A 12,672-nucleotide genomic window follows, 5' to 3' on the forward strand; every position below is an offset into this window, starting at 1 on the left:
AATGTTTGAAATCCTGAACTCTATCAATATTTGTACGTTTAAATATCAGGGACTGGCTATCGATACGATACAGTATGTATCATCTTATATATTAAAAAATACAGATTCACATAATTCATAAAAACGCCTTAACGCAAAAATGTTCATTGGCTTCATATTTTCAATTAAAATACGAACCAAGGAACGACGCGGCATTTCCCTTGTCGGTTTTCCCGTGGCGACACAATTTGTGCTTTGTGTCGGTTTCTTTGTTTTCAGCGATGTACAACATGTGCAACTTGTTACGCAGTAATTGAAATTAAACCACTGGGACTAGACAGTTCTGCGTGGAATGGAGGTTATCTTGAACCGTAATAATTTAACAATGCGTTGTAAATATGAGCAACTGTTTAATAATGTAATTTAATACTTACAAGAAACTAGGAAACCTCTCATTTCACTTCATCCTAAAAGGATATTTGCGCTTGCTTTCGTAATGTTGGAACATTCAGGATAGGTAAGTGTGGTGGTGTGGGACCCTTCTAGTCAAATTCCCATGATGATGGATAGCGAGAAATATTTAAGCAATGTCACCTTGGAAGAGGGGCATGACAGGACACAACACTCCCTCATGCCCAAGCCTAGCAACAGTCTAACATTAAAGGAGCTTCACCCCAATATCTCGACATTTTTTTTTAGTGATATGCCGCTTTGGACATCCATTGAGTTGTCCAGATACAAATGACGCATCGGTTTTTGCTGTACCCAGTTTAAGAAAGACTGGAATATAAAACCATTTTGAAGTGAACCCTTCTGTGGAAGATGATGTCGTATTAAGTACTGATTTACCCCATCTCTACGGAGTGTTATTGTATTGTGCGTGTGAAAACAGCCAGAATGTTTAAATAATAAAAGTTTATTCGTATAGTTACTCATTTTATTTTTTTCCACAGATATACCATTAAAACCCATTCTTTACTTTACCGGGACTGTACATTTTTTAAACATCTCTTTCTCTAAGACAAGTGGTGGCCGAGACATATATTCGTTGGAAACCAGGAAAAAGGAATCTACTAAAATAAACTCACACAACGGTTAGTTTTTATACACATCCTCAAAGGCCGGTTTTCATTTTATCAAGTTTTCAAACTACAATACAGTAGTCATACAAAATAAAGCCCAAGGTGCTTAAACGTCTACACACCTGTTTAATCATGTTAAATAACACTTTGGTCTATTCATGGTGTACAAATATGTGCATTGAATATTATAATGGATATTACAGGCTTGAGAAGATTTTTAACCCATTTGACCTGTTGTAAGAGCAACACACTAACCAGATTGACCTACAAGCACTGAGGGGGAAGCACTCCAAGTTCAATTGTGCTTTAATTACTTAATCACTGGGATCTAAATTAAGAACATAATTTATATTCGACGAACTGAAATTGGCGTATTGATTATATCGGTGTGGAGGACTCACGGTTGCAGCTGTCGACTTGTCCATTCTTTAATCATGCCTGCTCGGGGACAAACTCGGCTGGAGTGGAGTCGTTTGTTGTGGCGGGGGAAGTTGCTCAAGTGCGCGCTCTCGCTCTGACGGCTAATTAAAGCCCGCGCGCCTGTGATAGCGCTCGGTCCCCTCTGCACACTTTTAGTCTCACTGCGGGTACCTCCTCTACAACTTTAAATTAGCTTCCTGGTCGCTTCTATCACTCTACTTTGATAGCTTTTCACGATGTTCCACTTGAAATCGGTGTCGAAATGTGTTCGCGGTTCGCCGTGCGAGTTCAACAAGCTCCTCAAGGTCTGCACACCCGCCGTCTTGCAAAGCAGCGGAATGCACGAGATTCCCGAGAAGTTGAAGGACATCCCGACCGCCGAGAATCCTCGGTTCTTCGACATGGTCGAGTACTTCTTCCACCGCGCCTGTCAGATCGCTGAGGACAAGCTGGTGGAGGACATGAAGGGGAGGATGTCCGTGGATGACAAGAGGAAAAAGGTGAAGGGTATCCTGCTGGGAATGCAGCCCTGTGACCACATCCTGGAGATCGCTTTCCCCATCCGCCGAGACAGCGGGGACTGGGAGATGATCCAGGGATACCGTGCACAACACAGCACGCACAGGACGCCCTGCAAAGGAGGTAACTCCAACAAAAATTGATTTAAATTAATCTTTTATAACCATAGAATGTCAAGTATTTTTTAAAGGACTCGATAACACATATGAAATTGAACCTACATGGACAAACTGGCTCGTGAAGTAATACCATTGTATGTTATAATAATAAGCAATATTTTCATATAGACAACATACCATTAATACCGAGATTTTATTAAGGATCCATAAGGTCCTTCATAATATCGTGACGTTGTCTGTATGTTTGTCCATCCTTGAGATAACTATAGATAGAAGAGTTTTGGAGACTTTAAATTTAGTACACACGTTCTTCTTGGTCCAAGGAAAACGCTACTGACTGTTGGGTCAAAAGGTCAAAATCAAAAGTAGAAATTGAACATACGTTGGTTTTATGTGTATACATTATGATTATGAGAAACAACAAGGCAATAGGTAGAATAAATAAATTTCTAAACAATTTTAGTAGAATTATATAAAAGTTTCTCATTTAGCATAGTTATATATATATATATATATATATATATATATGATAAAGTTACTTTATTGGATTTTGGTAACTTATGTTACCTCCTCTTGGATTTTAAGAAACTCAGCTTATGTATCGGTTTATTTATATAACTAAAGTTCTCAATTTAAAAATAACTTTGGTGAATAAGTTAATGAGTGAAAGTGTTTTAATTAAATTAAATGAGCAGGAAAAAAATAAATTTCATGGAAAACCAGCTGCGATGCTTGGACAAATGTCAAGGTAATAAAATGAAGTAAGGAAAATTGCAACAATCATTGTAACAATGAAAGCGACTCGAGTGTACACAGCTGCAGGAGGGGTATTATTTCAGAGACATTGGTGAAATGTGGAGGAGGCGGACATTCAGACCCTCCCTTAGCCTGAGCCTCGACCTCATAATGACTGCATGCCTTGAGAGACTTCACCCCTGTCTTCCTTGGAAAACTGTTCTATTTTAATATTAAAAATACAAATGTACTAGGTTTATAAACAGGTGAAACTATTTGGTACTTTCTAATCTAAGTCATGAAGCCCTCGTGTGCCAAAGAAGACATCGAAAATTATCTCTCCCTTCAAGAGGCTTGTTGAATAACGTTCAAGCAATACATTACATTAACGAATGTTAATTGCTTTCATAAAATGAATAAGTGGGTGGGAGAGAACTTTCAAACTAATTGTTCTATTTTGTAAACATTATTTCCAAGATTCACGTTATTTTTTATTTAAATCTATGTACATTCTTTTGGGAAATACTTGGTGTAACCATTTCAGGTAGTGTCTACATGAATAAATGTTCTTATAGCCACTGAACACTTTTTATGTAAGATCATTTTGTTATACATATTTAAGTATTTTTGCATTGTATTGTGATTACACATATTACGGTTAAGTGTATAAGTTTTTTTTTAACTCAAGGTCGACTATCAGAACATTTAAGTTAAATTACTGCCTAAACCCAGTTGCAAATGCTTATTGATCACCTCGGGAATCAAACACGGGATCGGTTAGACCATCGTATAGTTCAGATACGGTGAGAGTTACTTTTGTTTAACTAGTTTAGTTCTCTATTCACTTTAAGCTGTGAATCTATTTATTAAATACAAGTAAGATTGTAAAGCTTATTATATTTTATTTACACAGTTCGTGGGAATCAATTTACCTTGAACTGCTTATTGAATGACCGAAAATATTATCGATTAAAATTACGTATCAACTCGGTTGGTACTTTGTCCATCTATCTGACTGGCAATAATAGTCATGGCGTCTACGTTTAGCATGGAAATTCCTTTTACAATAGCGAACTAACGAAGTGTATATATGTTCTAAGCAAGAGAAGCTTTGACAAGAATCACTAGTTGCACACTTTGCATACTGTTAAAGGGATTGTGAGAGTAAGTCAAAATCGATGGTTACAAATCACATTCCGTACGTCACTGTATGTGACAAGGATTATATCTTTGCAAGTCAAATTGTATGGATCGTTGTGTACCTTATCGTTACACAATCAAATCGATAAAAGTATTTCTTAATATATTAAACAATAATTATTTAATGAGCAATTTTTCCCCTATTTAAGCACGATTACACACTTATATTTTACAGTTTTGAAAAATAATAATATAATAACTAATTCTACTAATACTAAAATAAAACAAACAATTGCAAGTGATAATTTGCTAAAATCGTATACAAACACAGTGTTTTAATATTCTTTTCACTATCATTCGTTATAAAGTTTGCTACTAAATGTGCAATGTTCATATATTTCACCCCCGCTGTAGAAAACCAATTTCAGTCAAGAGATGTTAAACTGAAACTGAACACCTAATACCTCAAGTTTATTTCATTCTTGTCATCGTTTACATATTAAAAAATATTTTGGTGATGCTAAAAAGAGTTTAGAGGACGTTTCAGTATATTGAGTATTAGTGTTTTTTAATTCAGTTTGGAAACCTGATAAAATGAACACCGGACTTTGAGAATGTGTTCAAAAACTAACCGTTATATGACTCCAACTTGGTATTTGTATCAACCTCTGATCTCCAATGAATATATGTCTCGGCCACTTGTAAGACATGATTCAAAAATGATCCGGTAAAGTCAAGAACTGGAGGTTTCTCGGCAGGACATTAAAAAAAAAATTAAAACATTATACAAAAAACCTTCTTTTTATTTGAACACTCATGTTCTCTGGCTGTTTGCACATGCACCATACGATACCACTCCGTAGAAATGGGGTAAATCAGTACTTAATACGCGTCATCAGAACCTGAGTAAGGTATTGTTAGTGATGAAAGACCTCAAAATATAAATGTCAGGAGAATTTCACGCAAACATTTGCAAACAACATAGCATAACATTTTCATTTGTTATTGTGATCATTTGATGTCAACCCCTGATCAAGAATATTCCAAGAACTTTTGAGTTGTAGACTTCTTTACAGTATTGAGTCTTCCATATGCCACAAACAAACTATAAGTATATAAAACGACGCTCCCGCAAAATTTATACCCCAAATTTATTTACATAAATTAGAAACAGAATTGAGCGGTGATTGATTTGACCTCTGAGGGCCGCCATAGGTCAAATAGAGAGCTACTACGTGGTTTGGAAAGATCTGAAATTTGGACAGCTAACTTGTATGGCTCATCAATGAAATACATAGGTGGTACGCCCCATATGCTATCTGACTCGAGTTTATTAAATAAAGCTTTTTGTCAACAAAGGGATACGTCTTAAAGTTTTTAAGAAATGTACATACAGTGGCATCTACAAGGTTGCGTTCCAGAAATGTTGCCAGAAATACTTATTTTTGCTTTTTATGCTTCTCCATTTTTAAATTAGTTAAACGAATCGCTATCCAGAAATAAATATTTTTTATTTTCCAGAATACTACCCCTTCTTCAACTGATTCAAGAACTAAATACACTACATTATACAAATAAAGAATACTTTTAGTCACCCAGGAGGTACAATTGGTAGTGATATTCAAAGATTTTAGGCCATGTTTACCCAAGATAACCTCACAGTATGTGTACGTAACCACCTTAGAGGCGTGTAATAGAATTCATTACGAGCTCAGCGGCAGGCTAAGTGGGTCGGAATGAACCAGCTACGTAATCATACCACCAATTGTGGTTCATATACGTGTAGTTATTACTATGCTTCCTCATTATCTCATTTCACTATGAGTAAACTTGTCAGAACCTGTTATAATATTTGTTCCAAGCATAGCAGCCTCATTAGTGCATCTTCTGACACAGTGTATGTGACATTTTCTATTATAATAGCCGAATAAGGTATGGTTTTAATAAAAAACCTATTATGTTTGTTTCATTACCCCAATTTAATGCATGGACGTGTATTATTATAAACACAGTCTTCTTTACATAATCTAAACAATACATTCGTTAAATTCAAACATAATAAAAAAAATAATTATTTTCGGCTGTAATAAAAATAATGTACTAAAAGTAAAGAGTTTAAAGAGGGCTACAGAGAACTGAAATGAAAATTTTTATGATTCTTGGTGATAATAATATTTTTTGGTCCTGTAATAAGCTCTTAAAAACTTTACAAATATTTTTTTTAATAAATTGAAAATTAAATTGATAGTTACACTTTCGAAGAAAAAATTTATATTCATAGGTTTTTTTGATAACATTTAAATGTTAGTCTTGAGGAATGAGTGGAAATTTTAAGGTAATTTTTTTATATACTATATTTTACCTTGCTGATAGTAATCAATGTGAATTGGTTATTTAGTTATTTCAACATATTATTCCTCAAAATGGGATAATTTTATAACATTACTTTTCTTGTTACAATGTATTCTTTAAGAAAATCTTGTTAGAAAATAGGACTCTTCACATCAAAACTCGAAAATAGTAGCGGTAAAATCTGAGACATGTGAACGGCTGCATAGTCCCTTACTGAGATGCCATATTTCTTTTTTGGAATATACAGGAGCCAGAATATTAACGTACTGTTTGGTCAATATTTATTGCATATTATATATAATTGATTTTATATACTAAACAGATGGAATTAGAAATTTTTAAGGAAATATTATATTGTAAAAAAGCAATATTACCACACAATAAATCCTTGGGTGCACTGTTCGGGGGTTTTAATGCGGTTGAATACTCTTAAACTACAATAAAATGAACATGCTATACAAAACTTTTATTGATTTTATAATCATACTTTGAAACTAATTTACAATGTATTATGTATTTATAATACTACATTTTGTATAGAGTACATTAAGAGAGAGCAGTAATCCCTAAAGTTTTGCGAACCCTCAACAAGTGTTATTCGAAGCCCAAGTGATCTCCCACGCGCTTATAATATATATATATATATATATATATATATATATATTATATATATTCATAATAATATATATATGTGTGTATATATATTATGAATATTTATAATAACTTATAATATTGGTACGGCTGTTTTTCATAGAACTATATCTTGTAAAAATATTAACTCAAGACATATAAACACTGTTATATATCAATATATCAAAAGCCCAAATATATCAATAAAAATTTACCACAATTATTTATTAAGATTTTCAGCTGTTAGTCGGGATAGTTACGTAAAGAAATAGGAAAATTATTTACTGTATCTTGTCAGTATTCATGAATGAATTGGAATTGAATATTTTGTAAATATACATTTTACGTATAATGGACTAGTAAATATACCCCGAAGTGGACCATTTTCAACATTACCATCTACATAACAACATGATTAATTTGATAGCACATTTTTGCATGTTTTATACCAGTTTTTCTAAGATCACAAATGTTGTAAAGCCAGCACTAATACTGTCAAAGGAAATGGCGTGAAGAGATCCTTTATTTCCGTTTTGGTGTCGTAGAGTCCACCTAGTACCTGAGCTAAATGCCAAATGGCTTTGTCACTGTACCAAATGTTTTGGTGTAGCCAGGTAAGCTATTGATAGACATCGTTATTTCATCTTACAGGCTGTTGGAATACAACATTTATTATTTCTGCTGAATCAATCAAATTCCAATAAGAATTTTATCGAACAAATTAAAGTCCTATTACAACTTATAACGTCTATCTAAATCTAAAAATAGCTCTATCAAAGTCCAAAACTCATAATAAAGTGAGTACTAGTATGTTTACTCACTCAAGAACTATAGGCCTTTACAAGACGCCAGCTACTTTCTGAGATTCCTTGCTCCCCCAGTATTAAAACTAAGAGCACATATGAATTATAGGTAACTTCATTTGAAACTATTTTGAATCTATAATTCCTATGCCGTAGCTAAGTTCTACTAGTATTACATTGAATGGCTCATAATCGGCGACAACCGTTACATTTGTAGCTCATAGATCTTCGGTTCGATGCAGGCAGTAAGATTGAGTTAATAGTTGTTAATACTTTTAAACAAAAGTTTCCAAAACATTGAAATTTCATAAAATGTTTTAAAGCTTTCAAACCAACCTAAATTTGTTTCAAAAGTACATATTTCTTTTATGTGTGATTTATTAAAAGATTCTGGCTATTAAGACCAATCGTTTACACCAATTTATGCATCTACAAACGTGTATTTCTGAGTTTTGCTGTACTAATATTGAGCTACTTTCAGAAATAATTTCGTTTTTAATACCCTGCATCCTTTCTCAAACAGTTGTATTACACAATACTATTGAGTAATGAATATTTTTCAGTTGCCTGGTGTAAAAATAAGTGGTTCTACTATAACTGTACAATATATATTTTGGCCCAGCACGAAGGACACACGCATATTGACCTGTTCGCAAGGTTGGTCGCGTCGCTCCGACTATTTCCGTCTCACCCGCCACGTTGTCTGGCTCACATGACCCGGCCCGCTACTCTCCACCGTGTAAACAGGATAAAAATATCCCTATACAGTTTTAATATACAGTTTTAACTATTTACAGATAAAATAAAGGTGTTCCTACAACAAAGACATCCTAGAAGACTTACAATCCACCGACAACTTTCTGGAGCTCCTTGTTGTCTCAATACTGGAAATATGGGCATATATGAGTTAGTTCTGCATTTGTATGACGTCGAACACGTCAGTTTTGGAAGCCAGATTTAACATGTATATAACATAATACATTAATTAACATATCGATAACATATTTAATACATAGTTTACTGATGAAATTTGACTTGTGTAGAATTTAACATATTAATATTTTATAATATTTATAGATTTAAAGGTAGTGACTCTTACTATCCTAAATATATAAAAATATTATTCAGTGACAGATTAACTGAGAAAACTAAATGTTTTGAAATCAATCAATCTGCTTTGATACAAAGGATTAAAATCATTAAAAGGTGGATTTACTAGCGGTCATCTTTAATTGTTAAACATCAAACACTTGTTCGGCCATCTTTTTTTTATTTTTTGTAATTATGGAAGACATCTCATTTTAAAGATAAAATTAATACGAATTAAACTATTTTCAAATATTAAAAAACATTACTGGTTAAAAAATGACTACTCTATTTAATTTATTGTTTAAAAATAATAAAAACTTAGTCTTTTTACTCTACACAATTTACAAATAAGGTCTATTAATGCATTAATGAACTTTCATAATTATTTGGTCAAAGATAAAAGCGTAAAAGCATTCGAAGATATAAAACTCAAGTTCGTTCTACTAAAGCCAACTAATGAGCAAAACGAAAATAAACAATATATGGTTTGTTTGTTGTTTGGGGTAATCGGCGATTAAAGTCTTGTTCCTATTAGTAAACAGTTTCAGTAACTGTTTGGAGCTGACTTGACCATTAGGGAATTACTTTGCAACTGTACATGAACCCTTGGACGTAAACAAGATAATTTATGAAAACGTTATCTTACTCCACTTCAAGGCTTCATTTGTTACGACTTCTCTTTCTTATAGCAGACTGATAAGCTGTGAGTAACAAATTTTAAAAAGTGAACAAATAAAAATGTGTTATTGTCGTTGGCCTGATATAATATTTATGAGACACTTCAACGCGTGCACGTTATAATATATAGGATGAACAGGATTTTGATCAAATAAAAGTGTTTTATGGACATAAAAATACAATAACTGTTATAAATTATTAACATTCTTTGTATAAGCAGGGAGTAAGAAACGGCTTTCTGTGATCTCTTTATAAATGTAAAATTTAGTAGCGTGTAGGCTATGTAGTAAATGGCGCTGCTATCCAAGACTATTATAAAATCATAACATTGACGGTTGGCCGGTATTCCCCATGTTACCAAATAGTTACCACAATAAATTGTGACGATTTTAACTACTCGTTTATATTTGCATACTTAATAACTTTATACTTTTTAAAATCATAAGAGCTTCAATTGAAATATACATTTTAGAGTCTTTGGGTAATTTGTTTGATATTTTGTTTTTTCTTTAAAATACGCTTTTTAGAGTGATTTGTATACATATTTCTACATTTTAGTCACAAATCAAGCTAAAGGAATCTTATGAAAGTTGAAGGCTCAAGGGCCGTTTCTGACTATCTAAATGCTTGTTTAATATGCATGCATGATTCACTAAACTTCTTTCCCATACTTCCCTTCTTTTCCTAGGTTCTTGTTTATTTAAAAAAAGTGTAATTAAAATAACAAAACATTTAAGTAGTGTTAAATATTCTTATAACGTTTGAGGACCGATATTTGTTCTAATTTTAGGGGTGTATTCTAAGACATGACGTTGAACAATTGTTAAAATCAATAAATTAAACAATATTGCACTGAACCAACGATTTGAGTCCAAATGCATGTTCTAACTTCAAAGTAGATGGCAACGTATCACGAGTACCATACAGAGTGACAAGATCTGCACACGGGCAAGCATAATCGTATTGAGCCCCAAAAGTGTCAAAAATTGGCAAACGAGGGGAACAAAACACAGATTACAGCGTATATGAAGGAAAGGTTCATAATTCATTTTATTTGAAAGGGGACTTTTTTAGTGGTATATTATCCGAGGTTCGTGTTGCCAATCCTGTTGCGGATAATTGAAATTCCAGTTAATAATAAAATGAACCGCCAACAAAAACGAGCTTCCGTTAAAAAATGTGGATGACTCCATGCACAAACATTCGTAGCTACAGCGAGGGTAGGCATTCGCTGTTTATAGTTTTAGAATGTAACGAAAAAGTAACGGAATGCAAGCTAACAGCATGACAATACATGCAATACCAACTTTAACTCTTTCATGTGGAAAGGTTTATACAATATTACACATGTATTTAATAAAACGTAACAATATTCCGGCTCGTACACTAACATATCGATACGGCCGATAACACAGTCTGACTTCTACTTAAACAGTATAGTATGTTTGTGCTATAGTATAGTATATGCTATATATACAAGAACTCATACATTTTTGTAGAGTAACTTTCTGTTTTAAAACGGATTTTTACCAATAAGAACTCTTTTAAGAAAACTCTTTAATTCTTTTGTTGTGCTTTGGATAGTCCGGAAATACGGATTACCACATTTCGGATATCGCGTGCCAAATTTATTATTACTTTACCGATGAAAAACGCTCATAATTCTGTTACAAATTCAAATAAAAAACAAGCAATATGACTATGTTACCCAGCCATTTCACTTGCAACTGTAACAATGATAACGTGGTTTTGCTCTATACAACTGTTTACTGTAGATCAGATAGAACCCCCACGTTCTTGTTAATATCACGCCTCAAAGCACTGAAATGTCTCTCTGTACCGCATTGCGCCACGCTCCATATACTACGGTAACATTCGTTACTACAGCGAGCTCATAACATCGTCTCACAAGAGTTAAGTATTAATAAACTAACGTTGTTCATCATGGTGTATGGCGTTTGACATCAAAGTGCTCTGTAACTTTACTTTGTCAAAGCGTTATTATAAGGTAACACATAATAAAGTGGTTGTATGATATTATGTTGTAGTTTGAGGTCGTCAATGCTATAGTGGATTAATGCGCTCGCTTCAATATTTATAGTTATAAATATGAAAGTATAGGGTTCGTAATTAACAAATATTTTACCTTATAGCAGTCCAGGATATCCTAATCTAGCCCTCCTTAAGTGCTTGGTAATCAATTTTCTCCAATTATTTCGGTTATATCCTAAACTTCAAAGCCAATTTCACAGGTATAATGTGAATTTTAGCGTAGTTAATGAATTTAATGTAAACTTACGTAGCCAACTTAAAAATGTAAATAACAAACATTAATTTTGGGATATTCTTAGGATTTTAATGTTATAAAATACCGAGTAATTCGTTTTTCAAAAATGTGTAGTTACAATGGATCTAATTTTTTGCTTTATCTAAAAGCACGTGCTTAACCTTTTTTATTAGACAATGAAGAATTCAATATAATAAATATATTTTGCCAAAAATTGAGCGTTATTTTTCTTACTTTTTTTCATTTGAATAATCACACATAGACACACCTTACTCTCGCAACTCTATTATGCCCGGAAACCCGTAGCTCCTATCAGGATTGCCTAGTCCTTAACTCCTGCAGCTTCCCGCAGAATCTAACTAGTACCATGGCAGATATAATGTTTCCATTAAAAAATCAAGAAAACTAGTCTATGCACAGCATAAAAAAGAGAACTAAACTAATCCCTAGAAAATGCTATTAATTGATTTTCAGTTGTGCTTATATTTATTGTTTTACATGGTACATGATATAATAATTATTAAGCGTAGCTGTATATTTTAGGCTCTATCGAGTCACATGTTATTTGTTCACAGACATACCTGCGAAACCAACGGATTTTTAAAATTTGTCACACTTGTAACTTTGTGTAATCTATTATGATTAATTTTTAATGTTGAATTTTTTATTCATATGAAAATTGAATATCGTACCTTGAAAATGTCTTATATGTTACTTAGTTATTTAATTCATGTTTAATGTTCAAAGGATTATTTTATACATTTGTAAATGTATTACTCTTCCATCTTTAATGCGATTAGTCAAACACGTAGCCTCATAATGTATGTGCATATTGGTAC

At 33.0% G+C, this 12,672-nt stretch overlaps 1 protein-coding gene across 1 annotated transcript in view; it reads left to right on the top strand.

Annotated features, from left to right (window-relative positions):
- The first annotated feature begins 1,573 nt into the window (after nucleotides 1-1,573).
- LOC124362387 (glutamate dehydrogenase, mitochondrial-like) overlaps nucleotides 1,574-12,672 on the top strand; it is a 47,789-nt gene continuing 36,690 nt past the window's right edge. Inside the window, exon 1 of the mRNA XM_046816828.1 lies at nucleotides 1,574-2,123. Within this exon, the coding sequence (XP_046672784.1) occupies nucleotides 1,718-2,123 (406 nt within the window). The 5' untranslated portion in view covers nucleotides 1,574-1,717. The remainder of the gene's footprint in view (nucleotides 2,124-12,672) is intronic.

Source organism: Homalodisca vitripennis, chromosome 5, assembly GCF_021130785.1.
Source record: "Homalodisca vitripennis isolate AUS2020 chromosome 5, UT_GWSS_2.1, whole genome shotgun sequence".
In the NCBI taxonomy this organism is placed as follows: domain Eukaryota; kingdom Metazoa; phylum Arthropoda; class Insecta; order Hemiptera; family Cicadellidae; genus Homalodisca; species Homalodisca vitripennis.